General features: G+C 52.4%; 1 protein-coding gene across 5 annotated transcripts; it reads right to left on the bottom strand.

The window, feature by feature from the left end:
- Window positions 1-9,926: 9,926 nt before the first annotated feature.
- On the bottom strand, window positions 9,927-22,640 carry METTL22 (methyltransferase 22, Kin17 lysine). Of its 5 annotated transcripts, none has more exons than XM_036410518.2 (11): window positions 22,538-22,640; window positions 21,567-21,733; window positions 19,782-20,162; window positions 18,457-18,497; window positions 18,224-18,368; window positions 15,975-16,046; window positions 14,385-14,438; window positions 13,383-13,463; window positions 13,040-13,142; window positions 12,098-12,266; window positions 9,927-10,576 (listed from the first exon to the last, which is right to left on the bottom strand). In XM_036410518.2, the coding sequence occupies exons 2-11, from the start codon at window positions 21,670-21,672 to the stop codon at window positions 10,541-10,543; spliced, it is 1,188 nt and encodes a 395-aa protein (XP_036266411.1). In that variant the 5' UTR covers window positions 21,673-21,733; window positions 22,538-22,640; the 3' UTR covers window positions 9,927-10,540. The 5 variants fall into 5 exon arrangements, with proteins under 5 accessions (XP_036266411.1, XP_036266412.1, XP_045427258.1 ...); XM_036410519.2 differs by having other exon boundaries at window positions 14,385-14,435; window positions 15,972-16,046; XM_045571302.1 differs by lacking the exon at window positions 22,538-22,640 and adding an exon at window positions 22,369-22,506.
- Window positions 22,641-23,228: the final 588 nt, after the last annotated feature.

A 23,228-nucleotide genomic window follows, 5' to 3' on the forward strand; every position in this document is an offset into this window, starting at 1 on the left:
CACATGGCACATGTTGTGCTATGTGCATCTCACCACAATACGAACAAAGTATCTACCACAGTGTGCAACTGTTTGGGATAAATGAGAGGAGGAGTTGTTCCTGGTCCCTGGTGGGTATCCAATGTTAGCAGCTGTGGTTCTTACTGGTACTAGTTTCACCAAGTTATCTACCTGGTTGTGAGAGATTGGCCAGAGCTCATTCATTCACTCACCAGCTTAGTAATTTATCCATCCATTCATTTGGTCAACAAATATTCATTTAGCACCTACTACGTGCAGGTGCTGACCTGTTTTCGGCACTGGGGACTTGAAGTCCCAGCCCAAGGAGCTTCCTGCTGGTGTTGGGAGACAGCAGGTAAAAGCAAATAAACATGTACCCAAGGAAGCTCATTTCTGACAATAAATGCTCTGAGGGAAAAGAAAAATAAGAAGATGTGACCAGCATCTGAGCAGGTACATCAGCATTGGCCATGATGGCTAAGGAGTCGCCTGGAGTCTGTGACATGGAAGCTGAGGCCTGAAGGCTAAGAGGGAGGCTCGATGAGATTTCCTCATGCTCATACCCATGCGTTTGTCCCTAGTGCTGGGCTCCTTGGAGACCCAGGGGCTGCCTCCTGCTTGCTGTACCTAAATGACCCTGGTAGGATGGGGATGGCATGGGTATGTGCCATGCCCAGCAGAACTGACACATTAACAGGGCTGAGAAACCTGCATTAGCTGATGCGTATGGAGTCCCAAGAATATAGAAGGAGCTTCATAACCCCAGTCCCTTTCTCCTGTGGCTAGAGGTGCCATCACCATTGTATAGTTTTCATCTCGCTAATACATGCAAGGGCATCTCCGGAGGTCAGGTGGAGGGGTGTGGCTCCCGCTCTCACCTCTGCTGCTGGAGAACACCGCTAAGTATTTCTGTCTTTTCTGAGGTCTGGGGACTTTGTTGGCATGTCTGAGATCTCTGAGGACAGTACATGGCATACAGTAGGTGCTCTATTAATACTGATCAATTGCACTGCCTGCAAAGGGCAGGGTTGAATAAGACGCTGAGGAGGGCACTGACTCCTCCTGCCCTTCTCTGGGGGAGCACTGGCTGGGCCCCAGGATCTGTCCAGCAACTCCCTGCTGAAACTTCACAGAGGAGCTGAAAACCCAAACTGATATCAAACTCTTCCCCCAGGGCCAGCAAATCCACAGCTTATTCTCCCCTCCCCCTCCCCTTCCCCCTCCCTTTCCCCCTCCTCCTCTCTCTCTTTCCCTTCCTCCTTCTCCTCCTCCTCCTCCCCCCCTCTCTCATCCATTTCCTCTTCCTTCTTCTCCTCCTCCACTCTCTGCTGTATGAAGGACAGAAGATGAAAACCAGGGGACAGTATGGTAGAGAGCTTACATCCTCAAACTCTGGGGTATAGAGATCTGGCTTCATATTCTGACTGTGACAGTTAAGAACTGACTTAAGCTCTCCCAGCCTCAGTTCCTCATCTGTAAAATGGGGATGCTGGTTACAATGCCTGCATGATTGGCCTCTTAGGAGTGTGAAGTGGGAAAAGCATCAGCAGAGCATATAGGAAGCATTCCATGAATATTAGCGATCATTATAACCATTATCATAGTGTGGGCTCCTCCAGAAACAGACCTAAGAGGAGGGTTTGAGTGCTTTATCTGGAAGTGATCCCAGGAGCCACCACTAGGGAAGTGGAGTCGAATGTTAGGGAAGGGAAGGTAGGCGGAGCTTCACTCTGTTGTGAACTTTGGGAGCCCGCATTTCAGAGTCATTTCCCCCAGAGCAAGGGCTCTGCGTATTTATACACCAGCTACTACCAGTCACTGGTCTCGGACTGCCTGCCCAGGTGCCTCCTGCTTTGCCTGGAAGGTACCTGACCTGATGTGGCTCCTGGGAGCAGCTCCTGAAGTGGATTCACCAGGCTCCAGTCCCAGACCAGCCGTTGGCCTCCAGGGATGCTGCTAACCACCTATGTGCACAGGACTTAGTGTGACTGGGGGCCCCATCACTGGCTGTCTTTGAGCCTCAGCGTTTCAGAGTAAGACGGTAGCTTATCCTTGCTGGTTGTGGAGAGGATTAAATGTGGTGGCTTGTGCATGCCCCGTGGGAATTCATGCCCATTTCACTAAGGCCCCCTCCTCTTTGTGAGGACCACCCACCGAATCAGAGCTGCTTTTGGTGAAATGCCTTCCTCTGTTATCGCAGGAAGATGACAACCCTCCCAACGCGCCACTTTCCCGTGTCGCTGAGGGACTGCCACCTGCCAGGCTGGGTCCTGAGCAGGGCTGCCCATGACCTGGGCTGCCTGACTCCTCCTCACGTCCGTGACACAGTGCAGCGAGCTGAGCTGGATGGCGGTTGTGTGAGCAAACAGACGACTTGGGGACCAGGAGTCCTTAGCAGCTACAGTGGAAACCACTGGCCTTGAATAAGATTCACTAGGGTTCCCTCACAGCCCTGTGGCTCACAGGCTGTGGGACCCCTGAGGGTCAGAAAACAAGATGATACAATGGGCTGCATCTGCTCAGCAAGGTTAGATGGTTGAATTTCGCCTTGTTTTCCCAAGCCCATCCCTGAGTCTTCCGGGTTACAGGGTATCACATTAAGGACCCCAAAGTCGCATGGGCCCATGTGGATCCTGCTGTGAAAGAGCTGTATAAATGTAGAGCTTGTAGGGTTAGGGACAATTGCTACGTAGTGGTGGTGAGGGACTGGGCACATCCAACCAGGATGGGAGACAGTTTGGGCTGTCACACTGGGCGAAAGAGGAACATGCTACTGGCACAGTGTGTAGAGGTCAGGGCTGCTGCTGAACATCAGGGTGCACAGGACAGGCCCACAACACAGAGTTTTCTGGCCCCAAATGTCAATAGTGCCAAGGCTCAGACACCTTGTCCTCGTTTAACTCCTTTGGCTTGACAAGGCTGACCTCGGGCACATTTTAACCTCTCTGAGCCTCAGTTTCTTCACCTGTAAAATGGGGACAAGCACAATAGTCCTTCCCCATAAGGTTGTTGTGAGGTTTAAAAGAGAGGACCTATGTAAAGCCTCCTGCCCAGAACTGTACACAGAAAAACAGGAGTGGGAGGACCCCCTCCACATCTCTTCACTTTAGTCTGACTCTTCCCTGGCTGGCTGCCCTCCCCATGGAACATCCAGGTATGTGTTGCCATGGAAACATTTCAGGGATGATGCATTCAAGAGCTTGACTGACATTTTTCTCCCCAATATAACCCATCCTGTCAATCAAGTGTAACAGTTAGGAGAAGTGGTTAGGCAAATGAGATTGTTTTTTACCGTTGTTAACTGTTGAGGAAGGCACCTGCCTGAAGAGTTTCCATCTTCCCCAGACAGGCAGCTAATGGAAATGCAACAGCAAATAATTCATAAGAGAGATGATGATGGTGGTGGTGGTGGTGGTGGTGATGTGGATGGTTGCCATGTCTTGTGCCTCTCCCCCGAGCTGGGTTATGTGATAGGTGGCTTATGATGCATCATTAAGAACAACCTTGAGAGGTAAACACTAGCAGTGTGCCCATTTTACAGACATGGCTGCTGAGGCTCAGAGAGTGAGTGTTGGGCTGTTTTGAGCCCAGTGCAGACACCGGGCATCATGCTCTAACCGCCAGGCTTTATTGCCTCTCCATAACCTTCAATGGAAGATGTGGGGAGAAGGCTGTCCCTTTCGTCCTAGGCTCAGCATCCAAAAGATAAGCTCCAGGCTCTCTGGTGAGCTCTGAAGCTGGAAGCTCCACCACCTGCCCTTGAGACCATTTCTGAGTGTGGCTCCTTCCTGGCCCAGACACTCTTGCCCCAGAGAAATGCTCCTTCGTGATCCAATGTCCGTTACTTCCTAAGGCCTAAGTCATGGCTCAGCGCTGGCAGTCAAACCCTCCAACCTTCCCAGGACAATGGCACAGCATGGTCTCCAACCCACACGGCTCCTCTTGCTTTTAAACAAACAGCCCCTACCCTGGGCAGGGGGTAATGGGAAGAACATTGGCTACAGACCCAGACCCCACCCTTGTTACTTCCGAGTCCTATGACCTACGCTTCATGAGCCTCATCTTACACCTCAGAATAAATGGTAGGTACTTAACAAAGGTGTGTTTGATCTGAATTAAGGAGAGGGGCTAGTGGGGTACTGGCTACTGTAAGCACTAGTGTAGCACTGCAGGTTAGCTAGGGTCCCCCAGTAGTCACTGGGACCCACACTTTGGAGCAGCTGCCTGTGGCTAAGGGGACTGATGACTACATCCTGGATTCCTCACTGAATTTCTGCTGTCGATTCATGAGGATGGCACGCCACCTGGTGGCAAGAGTCCTCCAGCGAGCCTGGGGAGAGGTGAGGCGCTCTGCCTCAGCCTTGGAACCTGAGAAGAGGAGGCAATGACCTCCAGGCTGGTTGGGAGACAGAAGCCAAGAACAAGCTTCATGCCATTGATTGGCTGGGCCGGAGTAAGTTCCGTTCATTCAGCCATTCATTCACTCCACACAGCTGGCTCCTTCCTATTCTTTGGGACCTGCTCAGTCACCTTCCCCTTCCACTCCCCACTTCTCCTTCATTAGTGCTCACTTAGCCCTAATGAACAAGCATTTTTTTCCTCATAGCTTTTATCAAACCTATCAAGATTATAATTCTCAAACCATGAAAACCAAATTCCCTTAAAAATGATCGGGAGCATGTGTCAAAGTCGAATTTGATTTATGGGGGAGGAACTATAAAGGATGACAGAGCTGGTTGAAAAGGGAATACAAGCCCTGGCTGGTGTGGCTCAATTGGTTGAGTGTCGTTCCGTGTACCAAAAGCTCGCTGGTTCAATTTCGGTCAGGACACATAGCTAGGTACTGCAGGTTCGACCTGCAGTTGGGCTGCGTACCGAGGCAATCAATCAATGTTTCTCTCTCACATTGATGTTTCTCTCTTTGTCTCTCTCCCTCTCCCTTGCCCTCTATGAAAAAAGAACAATTAATAAACATATTAAAAAATACAGAGAACAGGGATTTTTATAGTAGGTGGCATTATGATGAGATGAAATTACCAGATTGGACACAAATTTTGCTAATGTCCCACAGGGCAAAATCACTGTATCCCTTGTATTATCTTCCACTGGACAGAAAAGACAACCATATGCAGCTTGAGTGTTTCATTATTGTAAAATGCTTGCACCTGCTCAATTGTGCACATAGGGACTCTTAAGCATGCAGGGTGCCTTAATTTTGTTTTTTGTTGGATCACCTGACACTTGGTATGTATTTATTTATGTTTATTGCCAAAAGCAAGTCCCCAAATTCACAAGGATGTCCTTCCATTATATATAAAGAACATGCATTTTTAAAGATCTTACACATCTGCTTATGAAATCCTCCTAGCCAACACTGAGTGTAGAGTTGGGGAGATGAGGCATTTTGCGGAGCTGAGTGTGGGGTGGGGAAGAATCCAGCCTTGGAGACTGGCCTCCCTGCAGCGTCTAGACTTGCCATTTCTCCGCAAGTCAGTTTACATGCTGAGAGCATGTCCTTTGGGTCCTGTATTAGTTTCCTGAGGCTGCCATAACAAATTATCTCAAACTGGGTGGCTTAAATCAATAGAAATGTGTTCCCTCAGTTCTGGAGGTCAGAAATCCCTGAAGGCTTTGGGGAATTCTTCCTGCCTCTTCCGGTGGCTCCAGCATTCCTTGGCTTGTGGCCACATCACTCCAATATGCATATGCTGTCCATTGCCATCTTCTCTGTGTCTCAAATCTCCCGTTCTTTGTTCTTATAAGGATATGGTCTTTGGATTTAGGGCCCGCCCTAAACCTAGGATGACATAAACATAATTACATCTGCAAAGACCCTTTTCCCAAACAAGCTCCCCTTGTAGATTCTGAGAGTTAATTTGGCGGGGGTGGGGGGTACATACTATTCATTGGATCACCTGACACTTGGTATGTATTTATTTATGTTTATTGCCAAAAGCAAGTCCCCAAATTCACAAGGATGTCCTTCCATTATATATATAAAGAACATGCAGTTTCAGAAAGGTTTGGAAAGCAGTTTGCCTTCAGTGTCTTCAGGAATGACTGAGATTGTCTTGAACTCCAAATAGTAGAAGACAAGGAACCCGTGTTTCACTGGGGATACCTCTTCCCAGGCCAAGGTGTGAGCAGATTTGGTGTCTGGTGAGAGCCTGCTTCCAAGTTCACAGACAGTATTCTCACTGTGTGTGTTTTTAATACTTTTTATTTTTTAATATATTTTTAGTCATTCAGAGAGGGAGGAGTGAGAGATAGAAACGTCAATGATGAGAGAGAATCATTGATTGGCTGCCTCCTGCACGACCCACACTGGGGATACAGCCCACACCTGGGCATGTGCCTTTGGCTGGAATAGAACATGGGACCCTTCTGTCTGCAGGCAGAGGCTCTATCCACTGAGCCAAACTGGCTAGAGCTTCTCACATGTTCTCACAAGGCAGACAGCTCTCTGGGCTTCTTCTGTAAGAGCGCTAACCCTAGTCCTGAAGGCTCCTCCCTGATGACCTGAGCACCTCTCAAAACCATCACATTGGACGGACTTGAAAATCACTGGTTGGCTGCCCCAGTGTTGCTGGGCAGCTCTTCCCTGATGCTGGACAGGTGGACCTGCTGACACCGCTCTGGGGAGTGCCCAGCTGTTGTGTGAGGACCCGCAGTGCTTGGAAGGTCTCTCTGGTTCATGCTCAGATCATGCCAGCCTGCTACCAGTGTCTAAGGCATTCCTGATTGCTAGGCATAGAATTGGGCTTGAGCTGGCAGCCACATGGCTGCAATCTAATACCATACTCATTGGCTTTCTACTGTAGAATGTAGGACAGGAAACTCCGCACATACAGTGCCACCATCCCATTGGGAGGACCAGCACCCTGCACACAGCTCCTCTGCCTCTGAATCCACTGGGGACACATATGGCTGCGGTGGCTGAGGGCTAAGATATGGGTGGGCAACTTGATGCCTAGATGGGGCAAATTACTGATATTTCCCATCAGTCACGTAGGTTGTCAGGTCATGGCTCTGAGTGCAGGTCACTCACCTCAGATGGGGCAGACAGAGCAGCCAGTCCACCTTCCTCTGCATGAAGAATTTGGAGTCACGGTTGAGCCCAGGCAGCACATCTCTCTCCCAGCAGCCCACAGGAGTCTTGTTGGACATGGGGTGTGGAGGATGCCTTGCCTAGTCCTCCAAGGGGCTCCCAGACCCCCTGCAGTGACCCTGGTGTATAACACGGAGCCTGGGGCATAAGGCAGGCTGTTCATCTTGACTTTCCATTTGCTCTTCACCCAGCTGTTGCCACAGGGCAGTGTACAAAGAAAATCCGTTTTATTTATAGAGGTGGGTGGAGTTTGCTCACAGCGACTTCTCTAGCAGGGGACAATCAAACCTTACACATCGAGCAGGCCATGGTGTACAAGCTGAATTTGCCCCCAAACCAAAAAACTCGGCCTCGCTCAGTGTTTGAACATGTCTATGAATCAGGTCACCAGTTGCGGGCTCGATCCCCAGTGGAGGGTGTGTAGGTGGCAGCTGATGAGTGAATCTCTCTCATCATTGCTGTTTCTATCGATCTCTCCTCTCCCTTCCTTTTTGAACTCAATAAAAATATATTGAGAGAAAAAAAATAACCTATTAGGACCCTATCAGCAATCTATTGAAATGCTCCTGGGTATCATACACGAATCAGCTAATAACAGTGGTCAGCAAACTGCGACTCTCGACCCGCATGTGGCTTGTGAGCCGCAATTTGCCAACCACTGAGGTAATACAACCATCACAGTAACTGGAAGGGGAGCGGCACCATTCATAGCTGAGGCAGCTGAGGCAGAGGTGAGAGAGGTCACGTGTCCATAGGCATGTGGCTGCTGCTCTGTGGCGGTCAGTATTTGAACCCAGGCCAGCCCAAGCTGAGCTTAAGCTCTTCACCAGGAAGGATGAATCACAGCCTTGCTCTTCACAGTGTGGTGCCGGCCCAGTAGTACCATGTCACCTGGGAGCTTGTTACATGGCAGCATGGGCCCCGCCCAAGACTGGAGAGACCTTGGGCGCTCTGCGTGCATCATTTTTGTTGGTTTTACTATGTCTTTCCTGTGCAGCTGGAACCACCAAGTCCCCTTCTTGGGCCACATATTTCTCTGAAAATGTTAGAATGTGTCAGAAAAGAATTGGGTTCAATGGCCTGAGTTAATTCCCCAAACATCTCCCTGGTTTGATGGTTTTAAAATACTGCCACTAAACAAGCACTTACAGAGGCTCAAACAAAGCCGAACAGCTCGGCGAGGAGGGCACATTCACCTCGGAGAAGTGAACATCTGACCGTGCTGTGAACTGCAGTGGTCGCGATTAACTCCCGGCTCCACTTAGAGGAAGCTGCAGGTCTAGCAGCTTAGACATAAGAGCATTTGCCCTAATGCGCCAAGTGAAAGGTGTGGCAACGCTATTGCTTGGTGCCAATTCCACTTACGGCTTGTCCCCAGGAGTGCTAGGAGTGTGGCTGCTGGTGCTGACACATGGCCGGCTGGGGCTGTGCAGTGGGGTTCTTTTCCAAGACTCATTACCAATATGTCCTGTCGTGTTCTGTGACTCAGCCCCATCCCACTGAGTCTGAGTAGCACCCCTGGAAAACGGGAGTGGCTCAAAGGCTAAGCTCCTGAAACACTGCATGCGAGGCCGAGGGTCCTGCCACCATGCAGGCTCAGCTCGGGTCTGGGCTGGGCTGCTGCTGTTCCTCAAGCTCCCAGTTGGCCCCACCGCTGCTGCCTGTGGGCATGTGGGAAGAGCATGGCCATCGGGATCAGCTGCGCATGGGCTCTGAGCTTGACTCTGCCACCTGGTAGCTGTGTGATGTTGAGCAAATGGCTTAACTTTTCTGAGCTTCAGATTTCTCATTATGGGAATCACTTCTGCCTTTTAGGGTCTTTATAAGATTTAGAACTAGTGTGTGTAGATTGTCTTCCCACTCCTGGAGGGGCGGGGTGAGATTCGTTCTCCTATATTGCCTTCACTGCAGGTTTGGTGGAGATCCATTTTTCTTTCCTCAAGTAGCGAACTATCCTATTGCAGGTCAGGGTTTATTAGCCTCAGCACTGTTAACATCTGGGGCTAGATCATTCTGAGTTTTAGGGGGAGCTGTCCTGTGCACTCACATTTAGCAGAGCCTCTGGTCAGTAGCACCCACCTCCTCGAGTTGTAACGAACAGAAGTGTTTGCAAACATGACCAAATAGCCCTGGAGTCTGCAACGGGAAACACTGTCCTAGCAATAATTCATACTAGTCATACCAACATGTGTCCAATACCTAGTCTGGGCCAGGAATATATTGCTATTAAGACTAACAGGATACTTGACCTCATGGAGATTCTCCCCCCCGTTTGGGTACAGCCAGGCTGCTGACCTAGAGTTGCTGCAAAGATGAAATAAGACTCGCAACTGCCTGAACCCCGGTGTGTGGATAAGCCAGTGACTGCAGTGTGATGGGTCTGAGAACTGAGTGTGGGTGCTTGGGGAGAGGTGAGCCTGGGCAGGGACAGCTGCAGCTGGAGGGGTGGAGAGAAGCCAGGAGGTCTGGGCAATGAGGGGCGGGCGGGGAGGGGCCATGCGGGGCCCTGGAGGAAAATGTGCAGGAGAAGCCAGCCAGGGGAAGGGGTGCTGCAGGGAGAGCCAAGGGCAGTGGGAAGATGGGCCCCAGATTGGAAAGGACAGAGAGACAGGGGTACAGAGTGACAGGGCGGGGTGGAAATGGGAGAGGCACAAACGAAGGATAACCAGACAGACACGTGTGTTTTGGTTATAAAGGGTTAAAACAGAAGACAAAGGCTCAGGCTCCACTTGCCAGGAGAGTGCAGTGCCAACCTCCTCCCCGCACAGGGAGGGACAGGGACGGGCGCCGCAGCCATGAAGGAAATGAGGCTTCGGAGTCTCCCTTTGCGCGGTGTTATTACAGTAATTGCAGCGACATATTAAACACATTTGTAAGCAGCAGAGGGGAGCGCAGAAGACGACTGGCTCAGCCCTGGGTGCCCGCCCCAAGGGAAGTGCGAGTGGAATCAAGTTGAGAACATTTGCCCAACGTGACCCAGCAGCTCTTGAAACATCCTGCAACCATTACAGCAGCCTGAAAGCACATGTGAATGGACTTCCGGCGGAGCAGGGACCTTCTCTGGGAGGAGCAACCGACTCCAGATGACTACCCGGCATCACATAAGGTGCATTTGCCACGTTTCAAAACTGCTAACACCTCACCCTGGCCGGTGTGGCTCAGTTGGTTGGGCGTCATCTCGTGCACCGAAACCTTGCTGGTCTGATTCCTAGCCAGGGCACATGCCAGGTTGCAGGCTCAATCCCCCATAGGGGGAGTGCAGGAGGCAGCCGATTGATGTTTTGCTCTCACATCGATGTGTCTCTTTCTCTCTCCCTCTAAAAAAAAAAAAAAAGCTACCATCTGGAATCTCGAGCCCACCCCTCTGGGAGCCTCTGACTTTATTAGAGCCTATCAGAATAGCAGAGGAACTGCGCTGTCGGACGCGATGGGTCACGTTCCTGGTTCCACAAAGATCTTCCACAGCTCCTGCAGCAAACAGAGAAAGACGAGATTCCCCAGATGCCCCGAGGAGGCTTCCCAATCTCATAAGGGACATCATTAGCAAAGAACAAACAACACGTGTGCCAGGGGCAGCAGGCCAGCTACTGTGGGAGCGGGCCCTTCCCCACGTCTCTGTGCCTGGGCTGTTCTCTCTGCTTCACTGTGGAGAAGCGATGGGTAGGTCCCCGCAGTCCAGGAGGCATCAGATGCCACCCGGGCAATAGGAACCAGGAAAGGGCAGCAAGCCGCCACAACTTCTCCACCTGGGCAGGTCTTTAGTGCCCTGTACCGTGGCTGCAGGTGGAGAAGGTACAACAACACACCATGTTCTCAGTGGGAGCTCTATGTCCTGTTTGCTGTCTACCGGGAGGCTGACAAGCAGCAAGGCTAAGGGGCAGGGAGGCTGCCCAGAGGCAGTGGAGCAGTAGAGAGAGGTGGGAACTGGACGGGGAGGACTAACAGGGTGCATCTGAAATATGCTGTTGCAGAAAAGCTCTGCGAATAGCCTGGACTGCCAGAAAGATGAACACGTGGGTCTTAGAGCAAATTGAGCCTGAAGCACTGCTGGAGGCAGACATGACCCAAATGAGCCACCCTACTTCAGGCACATCATGAGGCAGGGTTCCTTGAAAAGACAGGAATGCTGGGAAAAATAGAAGGCAGCAGGAAAAGAGAAAGGCCAAATATGAGAGGGACTGACCCCATGAAAGAGGCCATAGGCCTGAGCAGGGCTGCTGAGGATGGGACACTGGACAGCACTCAGCCACAGGGCCACCAGGACTCAGAGCCAAGTCAACAGCTCGTCACACGCACACCTCCTCGCTCATGGAAACCACGCTGATGCAGAGCTGTGCTTGCTTTGGGGACAGGACAGGAGTGTGGGGGAGAGGGCCTCCTCCTCCCCTTTCCTCCTCAGAACCAGGCTCGGGTCTCCAGACCCAGCGAAAGGGAGGCCACAGCCCAAAGGTAACGAACAAAAGACGTGAATTCTGGAGCTTTGGACGCCTATGAATCCTGCTCCTGGTAATGTTACAGGATTTTCAAGTTTTCTCCAAGTGCTGGGCTTAGAAACAGTAACAGAGGTTAGTGGCTGTAGGCTTAAGCCCCAGCTCTGATGCTCCCTGACTGGGTGACTCACCGTGACATTAACTGAGACAGGGATGATGTCATCGGGATGATTACTAAGAAGCCTGATATGGTGAGACCCCATTGTGGAGTCAGAAGGTCATCGGTCTCCACACAAGCCTGCCTGGTCCGCAAGGCTGGCACATTTCCCGTGAAGGTGCCACTATCAGCACCGGAAGTCCCTGCACCAAGATCTTCAACCCAACCGAGTGGCTCCCACCGCTGAGCCCCAGCAGCCCACAGGAAGGACTGCGCCGTAAGGTGACATTCACCTGCAGGCCCACCCTGCACACGGTGACTCTTAGGAGCGGGGAGAGCCCCTCACAGGCTTCCTTAAAGAGAGCACGTTGTCGATTCCACAGCGCCCCCCAGAGCACCCACCAGCTGCCGGATGCGCTCATACTCCAGGCGCTGAGGGAAGGCGGCTTCCACCGGCTCCACCGTGAAGTGCAGCTGGCCGTCCCGGAGCTGCTCCAGCTGCCGCAGGCAGGCGCGGAAGTGGTCGTAGGCCTCGCAGGTGACGTCCAGGTGGCTCAGCGTGAAGTTCAGCCTGCAAACAAGCAGCCCACACACTGCCGTCCCCACTGGGAAGGCTCTGGCGTCCCCTCCCTGTGGGCCTTCCTGGGGCGGGTTTTCCCGGAGTGCCCACTGTGTGCTGAGCATCTGTGTGCTGCCTGCCGGGGTCTGCAGGGCGGCCGGGGAGGTGGACACGGCTACCACCTCCACTTTACAGCTGTGGAGACAGCTTCAGAGCTGAAGGCACGTGCCCAAGGTGGCCTAGCATAGGGCTCGGAGAGAGCTGTGCAGTGTGTAGCCCTGACCTGTCACGATATGGACGCTGCGTCAGCAGGAGCCCGAGCACTTCAGGCCCCTCCAGCGGAACGTCCTGGAGGGGTGCGTCTGCATCAGCGAGAGGGCAGAGGCCTGAGGGCCCGAGGAGACAGATGGCGGCCCTGAGGGAAGACTCAGAAAGAGCAAAGGCCCTTGACAGCGCTGCGGCCTCATGCCTCGGCTCTGGTGCACAGCCTACTAGTATGTTCAAGCCCTCGACCACACACTGACCAGCTGTGGCCAGGAAGGTTTCCTGATGTCGCTCAGACTTCCTCTCCTCACCTGAGAAATGGGTCGGCAGTGCCTACACACAGGTGGGCTGGTGTGTGGGTGACATGAAGCGTGCAGGGCATGCAGTAGATGCTGACTACGTGAGCGGTAATAAGGACCCTGACTGTGACGTGTATAGATGGTGAGCCTGGCTCTCGGAATGCCAGCACCTCCCCCCTCCCTCCACCCTCTCCCCTCCTGCTCATCTGGCATGGAGCTCACCTCTTCTCCACGGAGAGAATGGCTGTGCAGGCGTTTTTCAACTTGTGAGCGAGTCGGAAGAGAGTTTTAAACAGAGCATCAGTTAGGTCGTCGTCGTAGACCACTGCAGGGAAGAAAACGGGCATTGGGGGAAAAATGCGAATACCAGAGAGATCTGTTCCTCAGAGGACCCAGGCCACCACGAACAGTCCTGATGAACCGGAGCATCGGTTCTCAGGATTCACCCTGCACGGAGACCTGGGGACGTCCTGGGGAGGTGCTCCAGACAGAGAGGACGCCGAGTGGCGGGATGCTGCGTGGCTCTGTGACAGTGACATTGGCTGTGAGGGGCCGGCGTTCTCACCTTCGGCCGCGAGCAGTATGGTGGTGTGGCCGTATAGGTCGGAGATGTCCTCTTCCGACCAGCTGAAGGGGACCTCCGGGTCTGGGAGAAAAGGAGAAAGGGTGTTTTGTGCTCTCTCCTATCTCTGGCCACCAGCTCTCACTGAGAGACAGACTGAGAGGTTGCAGAAGAAATGGGGTTTGGGCCACCCGGGGCAGCAGGCACTGCCAGGCAGCCCCGAGTCCCAGCACCCCAGCTTCAGGGACACGGCTGCCTATGGGGGACCCACAGTGAGAGAGGTGGCCTCCCGAAGCGGGCAGCACAGTGAGTGGGGACGGGAAGACTAGGTCTCACCCTCTGCCTTGCCTGCAGCCTGTGCAAACATGACTCGTTCCGTGTCCCTGGCTCTCAACCCATGTTTACTGTGTGACCCCGAAAAAGGGCTTCACCTCTTGTTTCAGGGTCCACACTAGACGGCTCCCTCAGAGGATGGCTGGGAGGGGACAGGACCTAAGGTATGCCATGTGCTTGGTAGGTGACAGGTACTCCACAAGCAATGATTTTCCCTGCCTGACGTCTTACAGGGAAAAGTTTTCGTCCAAAGAAAGAGCAAGCCTAGAGGTCTGAAACAGTTTGTATAAGGAATTCAGAAAACCTTCACCCAGAGCCTGAGGCCATATGGCTGGCTCTCTGTTGTGGGAGCCCTGGAGTCGAAGACGTGGTTCACACCTGATCCCCTGGGTGGGAACTCACCCCGAGCATGGGTCTCCACTCATTACTCAAGGGTTCACACCTGCTGCAGTGACACTGTGGAGTCTGAATACCATGAATGGAAGGTGCCTGGCATACAGCAGGTGCCCATGAATATCACCTGTCACTTTCAGCCAATGAAGGGAACTTCCTGTGAGCTCTGGACCGTGGCAGCAGTCTGGATCTGCTGTCAGTCAAGGTCACAGGACCACTGGCCTTGAAATATTACCAGGGACCACTGAATCAAATGGGACACGAGAGGAAGACACGCACCTGTGCAGAGGTCGTCTTTCAGCCAGTCCAGTTCTCTGACCTTAACTCCTCTGCCTGTAAAACAAACAGAACTTGCCAAGCTCTGCAATTAGGAAAAAGGAGAAACATTTACACTGTACACCAAAACCCATCCATCCATCCATCCATCCTCTCACCTCCTTTATCCTCCTTCCCTCCTTCCTATCCATCCATCTTCCCACTCTTCCATATATATCTGCATCTAGAAAGGTCACTCTGGATGCCATATATATATATATATATATATATATCTATCTCCTGTTTTCCTTCCATCCATCCATCCACTCATCCATCCAGCATTTTTTGAGTGCTGAGTATTAGGTCCCATACCAGACATAAGGAATACAAAGATTTATGAGACACATGCCTGTTCCTGGGGACCTGCAGCTGAGAAGACTGGCACGTTAGCCGACACGGACAAGGCAGGGAGGGGGTCAGGGCTCTTACATGTTAAAGGGATGTGAAGGTGCCCAGGAGGAAAGAGGGGCTCTCGTCGGACAGGGTGTTGGGGAAGGCCCAAAGGCAATCATGCCTGCTTCGTCCTTCGCCCTGCTGACTGGTTACCGTACACTGGGCACTAAACAAACACCACAGTGGTGGGGATCACAGACAGGGCCCCTGCCCTCATGAAGCACGTGGTCTAACGGGATGGCAGACACCAATCAACCAGTCACATCAACAAATGTCAAATGCAATGGTCCGAGGTGTCATGAGTGTCTGTGACCTCATCTGGAGCTCGGAGCATAATTAGGAACTGATGGAGGAAGAGAAGACCATTCCAGGCAGAGGGAGCAGCATGTGCGCAGGCCTCAAGGCGAGGGGAACCTCCAACAAGGCCAGGGAGACTTGGCTGCAGGAACCGCTGGGTGGGAGGGGCTCTAGACAGGTAAGGCCAGATCCTGCAGATCTCAGACAAGCAAACAAATTCGGTCTGTACTCAGAGGGCATCGGGAAACCTATAAAAGGCTGGCAGCTGGAATGACCCGATCTGAATCTTGAAAAGAACCTCAGGCTGCTCAGAGGACGAAGGTCTGCACAGGCAGTCCAGTGAGGAGTTGGCTGCTGGCATGTACCTTGCAAGCTTATTCTCGCAGGTGGTGCAGAGCTGGCAGGGGTGACATTCCGACAGAGGGAGGGGCATTTGAAATGGGTCCTTGGCTCACTGAATGCAGAGCTGGAGTGGGACCATCAGGAGAGGAGGCAGGAGAGGCAGCAGGGGAGGACCAGGCGGTTTGGGAGCCAGAGAAAGAGCTTGAAGTTTATCCCTTCATCTAGAAAGGTCACTCTGGATGCTACATGGAGGACAGCTTGGCCGGGTCAGACAAGGAGCTGGGTCAGGAGGGAGGGGCCCCTGTGACGTGCAGGAGGGAGAGGCTGACACTGGATGGGGCATGGGCGTGGGAAGGAGGTGCTGCAGGGACAGTCATCTAGGATCTGAAACTACGTGAAACTATAATAGAAGGCTCTGCTCCCTGCATTCGCCGGGGTGTAGAGGGAAGCATGCGGAGGCCCGTCCTGGGTGTTTGTCCCACTTGCCAAACAGGGACACCTCCCTCCCAGGCTGGGCCTCACCTCCAGAGGCAGTCAGGTGGCTGTTGAGGGCAACGTTTCGCTGGCACGTGGCCAAGAGGTCCGCACCGACATCTGGAACGACAGAAGGACCTGCCGTCAAGCGCCAGCCACCACGACGCTTTATTTCCGTGTTGTTGCCTGGAGAGCTGATATCAACAGCCTGACTATAGAACGTGCAACACCAAGGCTAAACGTCTCCTGTGTGCTTTACTGCCCAAATTAACTCAGTACCTTAAGGCTCTCTTTAATGAGATTTCCTTTAAGTAAAAGACGTCGTCCTGGTGGAGACAGACTCTACACGCCAGAGGGAAAGGTTTCTGACACCTGCCCGGCACATCCCACAGCCACGCTGAGTGTTTCTACCTACCCACAAGCCGGTATCCCGGCTCCTTTCTCACAGATAAAGACCTGAGCAAGGTCAGGCCACTAGTAAGAACAAGGGCTGGGATTTGAACCTAGGCGTCTCTGACTCCAAGTCCGGGCTCACTCTTTGACACCCCAGAAAACTGACCAGAGTTAGAAGGGTGTTTGGATGTGATTAATGGATACACAGAGCAAATTCAAACAGGCTGGAGGCAGCTCTCCTGTGCATGATTCACTGCCACTGCCATGGCATCTTTCCCCAGCCGCCTGCTACTTTGCCCAGGTGGGGTTTCCTATCATTTCAGCAGGACTGAGATGCAGGATGGTGTGTGTGTGTGTGTGTGTGTGTATGTAAGTGAGGCTGAGGGGTATGTGTGTAGTGCTGTGCCAAAAAGTTACTTTCCAATTCGAACATGTCCTTACAAAGTCTTGGTAAGGACACCTGCCTGGCCACTGTGGCTGTGACGCCCCATCCCGCCCACTGCAGACTCCCTGGGACCAGACTACTGTCTCTCTCCCAGGACCGTGCAGAGTCCAGTAAAGGGAAGAGCTCCCAGCTCTCCGAGGGCACCTACCTGCCCCTGCTCCGGGCCACCGGGTGGAGAGGATAGGATATTGATGGTGTGTGCCTGACAGCACAAAACTGGTTCAGAAGTTTTTAACCCTCTGATAGTTTTTGTCCAAACAGATCTCATGAGGGACTCTAATATATGAAAGAAAGGGGAAGCTCTGGCTGAGTGGGATGGGACCCTGGAGCCCTGGGGTTGTTCCCCCACCCCTTACTGCACATGACCTTGGCCAGCTCTTTGACCTTAGCCTCAGTCTGCCCATTTGGACAAAGGGATGGTAACATGCCCAGGGCCACTCACGGTGAAGTTAGGAGCAGGTCCTGCTGTACACGGAAGGTTTTATTAACTCTAAGGTGCCATCCTCAGGCACGCTCTCCTCTTCATGGTGGTAAATCCCTCTCAGGGATAAGTCACCTTGATTACATCCTGCTATGAGGCACCAGCTATGAGAACACAGCTCTGGGTATTGCATTAGGTGTGACTCTGAGAAGTGCTCACTGGCAATCTGCACGGAAGCGTCAAGGAGCCTCAAACAGGGTGGCTGCCTGCACACTTCTGACTCGGTTGACTTAGGATATCCGAAAAGCATGCCCAAATCACAGACCATCCCTAGCTTCCTCTTCTCTGTCTCAGGAGCAAGAGATGCAGCCCATGAAAATGGGACCCAGGAACCAATGAAAGGCAAACCACCTCAGCAGGCACCGTTTTCAACTAGTAGACATTAAGGGTAGTACTTACCCGATGAGCTAGCACTGTCTTATAACTGCTAACACTCTCAACAAGAGCAGGCTGGGCATGTCAGGAGTGTAGCAGACAGTTACTCAGGTCAATTTGCTGGTTTTCAGCAACTAGGTTATGTAAGATGTTATTATTGAAGGGAGCTGGTGAAGGGTGCATGGCACTTGCTGTAATATTTTAGCAACTTCTGTGTGAGTCTAATGTTATTTCAAAATTAAAAACTAAAAAAAAAAAAAAAGAAAGCAATTGTCAACATGTATCAAAAGCTTAAGAAAGGGCATAATAGTCTAACAATGAACAAAGGTGCTCATTACAGTGTAACTGACAGATGCAAAACAAACAAAAATATCACGGGGACAACCAAAATGCCCAGCAAAAGGAAAATGAGAGACACATCAACTGGTTGCCTCCCACATGTACCCTGACTGGGGCTGGTGACTGAGCTTGCAGCCAAGGTATGTTTGACCAGATTTGAACCGGAGACCCTTTACTGACTAGGGCATCACTCTCACTTTTTTACGGTCAGTACACGCTTTGTGAAGATATGGCTTCCCATCAGGCTGAGGCAGTGGGTATTACCTGTACAATACACAGTCTGCGCCACGGTGGCTGCAATGATGCTGGTGAACCCCGTGCCCGCCCCGAGCTCCAGCACGGTGCGTCCCTGGAAGAGGTCCCGTTGGAACAGGATATAGTCAGCCAGGAACAGGGCACCTCGCCACACCTGGAGGGAGATGGACAAGGAATGACAGGTGACATGAGGCTCCGGAGAGACCCTTCAGGGCCACAGGAAGTGGATAGGACCTACCCACCTGCTTGCCAACATCCTCCAGGGGCGTGGCCATGGTGTGTTCTACACAGGATGGAAATCAAAAGAGAAAGGGCCGCTGTGAAAAGGGGGATGGACACAACACAGATGAGGAGCATGGCAAGCTGCACACGTGGTGGGATGGGCACTGGGGTCGGGCATTTAGAGAGCAGCAGAAACACAAGCTGTGTCACCAGCTGAGAGGGATATCTGAGCATTGCTCTCAATCTAGGCACCAGGGCCCCCTCTCAGAGAACTGGAACCCCAGCCTGAGGACCAGGTCACAATCGGTCTTGGCGATCACACACACCAACACTCCGCTTTTTATGTTTCATAACTGTTTACTAGAATTGTCGCCTTAATGTTGTTTTAATTAAGTGTATGCTTATAATAATCATAGCTTATTTCCTTACACTAAGAACCACATGAGAAATTAACAAAATAAGCTTTGAGTTTTACATTCTTTTCTGTGTGAAGAGAAGGATATAAGAAGTAACCACAAGCACAAAATATGTCAGGGTAAAATCTGGTGGTGGCAGTTGGGGCAGAGAATAGAAATATGAGACCAAGGAGAAAAAGGAATGATGGCAAACATGTTTGCTGCTAAATAAGAACTGGCTCTTATATTAAGCGGGATGGTGATGGCTATCACATTTAAACACACAACATGCACAGCAGGGTAGCTTCACGCACTTACTAGACGTGCAAGAGTCAAACCCCAGGCTCAGGACCGAGGGACTAAGGAGGGGAATAGACAGCCAGGTTGGAAGGAGTGTGGATGATGCTCCCCGCAGAAGGGCCTGCCCTAGGAGATCCCTCAGGACGGATGCCTCCCCTGAGCCAGGCCTGGGGCTGAGGCAGGGAATTTTACGTGACCCTCACAACGGCCCTGTGCGTATTATAGTTATCACCAACCCGATTTACAGATAAAGACACTGATGTTTCTATCTCTCTCTCCCTTCCTCTCTGAAATAAAAATATAATAATAATAAAAAGAAAGGTGAACTTTTGGCACCGGGAGACAGGGCGAAGGGTGGGTGGGGAGCAGGCCACACACCAGCCCCTTCCTGTGAGACCTGATTTTTTGCTTGCAGGATGGTAAGTTCCCAGAACACTAAACACATGCACACCAGAGGCCAAACACTTAGGAAATAACCGAGTCTGCTTCTCTTCCCCTGACCACGCCCCAACCGCCCGCAGAAAGGCCAAGTGAGGACTGAGAGCGCCACAATTCCCTGCCCCGGGCCTGAACAGAGCCAACTGCAGACACGTGACCCGATCCATACTGTGGTGCCGCCGTGGTGGTAGAGGAGCAAGCCCTTCATTTACCTATTTTGATGACATTGTGGGTGCTGCTCTCCTGCACTTCGTCTCCCAGGACGTCCTCTTCTTCCTGCGCTAGAATCATGGGATGTACCTTGTCTCTCGGAGGCCGTACAGGGTCGGGGTCGGAGGCAGCTCGTGGTCTTCTCACAACGTCCAAATCGCCATCCTCGTCCAGCTGAGCTCCAGGCCCTTCCTGTCCAGTGGCGTGGACACCGGCCTGGAGGGGAAAACCTGCAGCGCTCTGGCCACTCCCGGGAGGGGACCTGGTGCTGCCTATCCGAGCAGGAGTCTCCTCTATGGGAAAATCTCTATGATCACCTCCCATAGGCCCCGAGTCTGTCTGAGAGTCCTGGGTCCACAAAAGCTTGAACTGGGACAGAAAAACTGAAAGACAAAGCACAAAAGGAGACTACTTCTTTCTCCCTTCCTCTCCTTTCAGGAAGCTTGATTTCTAGAAAGAAACTTGGATTCCCTTGTAAAGGCTAGGTGGAGGCATATAAATGCCAGTGGAAAAGGCCCGTTTGATTCAGCCATGACACTGGAGACACACAGCAGCCGAAACCACCACAGAGGACAGCTACATGTGATGAGCATGGACAAGGTAGGCACTCTGCCCCCATTATCTCACTTAATGCTCACAGTGGCTATGAAGACAGAAGTAATGGCGCCATCTAAGAGACATGGAAACTGAGGCTGAGAAGTTAAGCGAGCCCACAAGGTCACACAGCTGATGTGTGGCTGAGGCTGAGGCAAGACTCACACCTGGTCTGCAGGATTCCTAAGCGGATGCCCTGCTCACTACCCTCTTCCACTTAAGGTCTGGAGGATGGGACAAGGGTATCAAGTGTTCCTCACCGTCTGGTGGCCAGAAAGTCACTGGGACACGTTTCAGGAAGAGGATGTGTGTGTCGGGAGAGGTGGGCTGGAGGCGGGAGGCACAAGGACCTGAGTGGACAGTCCTCGGCTGCTCGACCCTGGGCAAATCACGTATCTATTCTGAGCCTCAGCTTCCGGATTCCAGGAATCCAAAATGAGACACGAGGAAGGGGAAGTTCTTAAGTCACACCACAGACTCACAAGCTAATTACACAGCGATTGGAGCTGGGAAGGGTGGCCAGAGAGGGTCTGTCTGACGTGACATCTGGGGAGTCAGGGCTAAGAGGAAAGAATGTTCTGGGCAGAGTGAACAGCAAAAGCAAACGCACTGAGGAAGGCAGGTGTGTGCTATGTGTCAGGGGCACAAAGGGGTAGAAAGGGGCCACAGAGCAGTAACAGAGAGGGAAATAAGTGTGGACCCACAGGCAGGGGCTCAGTGAACTGGGCCTTGCAGAGATACCAAGGAGCCTGCTTTCACTCTAAGAGCCAGGGGAAGCCACTGGAGGTCTAAATCAGGGCAGCGATGTGATCCACATTTCCAAGAGACCCCCTTGGCCTCTGGGGAGATGAGTGGGGGAGAGTGCAGGGGAAAAGCCAGGGAGCCCCGAGGGGAGGAGCTAGAAGCAGCCAGCCAGGGACGAAGAGTGCTGGACTGGAGCAGGAGGCAGTGCCCAGGAGCAGGGCCCTGTCTCCCACTTGGACTCCAGGCAGAGCTCGGCCCATTCACTTTTGCCTGGCCCACAGCGGGTGCTCAGTAAAGCAGTTTACTCTGGGAAAGAAAGCACTTCATGGTGTGATGGTCATAGTTCATCCAGTCTTCCCAATCTTTCCCCCCCAAAATGAGTACGAGAAAACAAACTGGGGTCCTCAGGGTGCCAGGCCCCTCCACACACACACCAGGCAGGACCTTACCGGGCTGCCCCATGCTGTTCAGCCGCACCATGAGGTGTCTCTGGTTGGGGGTGTAGAGATGGACGTCGGAGAGCACCGTGTCACTTCTGAAGGTGACCTCGTCCATGGTCGGGGTGGAAGCCAGCTACCAAGACCCCGGCTCCACTCTGATTACAAAAGAGCAGCACCTGAGAGTGGACAACAGGCTCTCAGGACAGCAGGCCCCTAGGAGGCCAGGGGAAGGCAGCATAGACTAAGCCCACCCAGCCAGGTGGGTAGCAGCTCAGTGTCACCTGGGGGAAGCGCTTTCCTCTTCCCTTCTTTTAATTTTTCCTAAAGAAAACTAGCTGGGAGCTCTCCCTTTTACCGGGCTCTGCACCGTCCTGGGATGGGCACAGGAGTCTGGTCCCAGGGAGTCCCCGAGCCTGGGCAAAGGGAAAAGAATCCGCCTAGAATTGTGTTATTTTGTTTGCACCTGTGTTCATTTTCGTGGTAATCTCTTACGTTTGGCATAAAGTTTCCTTTCCCTTTTAATTTCTTACAACTTTATTATGAAGATTTCTTTTAAAGTATATTTTATTGATTTTTTACAGAGAGGAAGGGAGAGGGATAGAGAATTAGAAACATAGATCAGCTGCCTCCTGCACACCCCCTTCTGGGGATGTGCCTGTAACCAAAGTATTACATGCCCTTGACCAGAATCGAACCCGGGACCCTTCAGTCCACAGGCCGAGGCTCTATCCACTGAGCCAAACCGGTTTCGGCTATTATGAAGATTTTTAAACAGACAAATAAGTTGAGGGTATGGCATGAAAGCACGTACCCACTGCTTAGTGATTCAATGATCAACATTTAGTCACGTGCTCGATCTATCGATTCTTGGCTGAGAGCGAGGAGTTGGGCTTCAGGGCCGAGGGGGGGTTTCAAGACAGGACTTGGTGCCAGGAGACCCCCGCACCTGCCCTCGCCCCGCCACCTCCCCGCAGGCTTACCGGCTCCGGGCCAGGCCGCAGCCTGGAGTCCCACCCGACCCTGCCGCTGCGGGGCTCAGACGGCCGCCATCGCAGGCGGTCTGCGCAGGCGCGGTCCCGCCCCCTCTGCGTGCGCGGGCCCTGACCACGCCCACCTGCTCGCGCTGCGCCTGCGCACGGGGCCCGCCTGCCGACACCTGCAGTTCTGGTTCTGGGCTCCAGGGCGGTGCAGTGCTCACCTGCCTGGGTGTTCTGGGGCGCCCGCCTGGGGGGAACCGGTCTGCGTGTGGGGTCACTGGCTAGTGAGTTGAGAGGCTTTGATTCCGGCTTGAAGAGGGCTTAAGAGCGTGTGCTGTTAGCCAGCATGACAGCTGGTTATTAATTATTATCATCCTTGCTCTTGGTACTCATTGTTAATAGCTGGTAGTTGTTTCGTTAATTCGTGTAGAATCTCAGTCTGAATTAGTCTAATAGGAAATGAAATCCGATTCATATGTTGTACTTAAAGTGAACTTCCAAGCACGTAGGGCCACTTATATAAAATATATGTCTGCGCGGAAGCACACACACAGCGCCTCCACAGGCTCCCTCTGTCTTAATTATTTTAAAACGTAATTCTCTTTTCAAGACAAAAGAGGGTAAACATCAATTTCATGGTTACTGTTGATAAAACACGGTGGGGTGGAAGTGTTTATTGGGTGACCAAGCAACA

Source organism: Pipistrellus kuhlii, unplaced genomic scaffold (assembly GCF_014108245.1).
Source record: "Pipistrellus kuhlii isolate mPipKuh1 unplaced genomic scaffold, mPipKuh1.p scaffold_m20_p_4, whole genome shotgun sequence".
Taxonomy (NCBI): Eukaryota; Metazoa; Chordata; class Mammalia; order Chiroptera; family Vespertilionidae; genus Pipistrellus; species Pipistrellus kuhlii.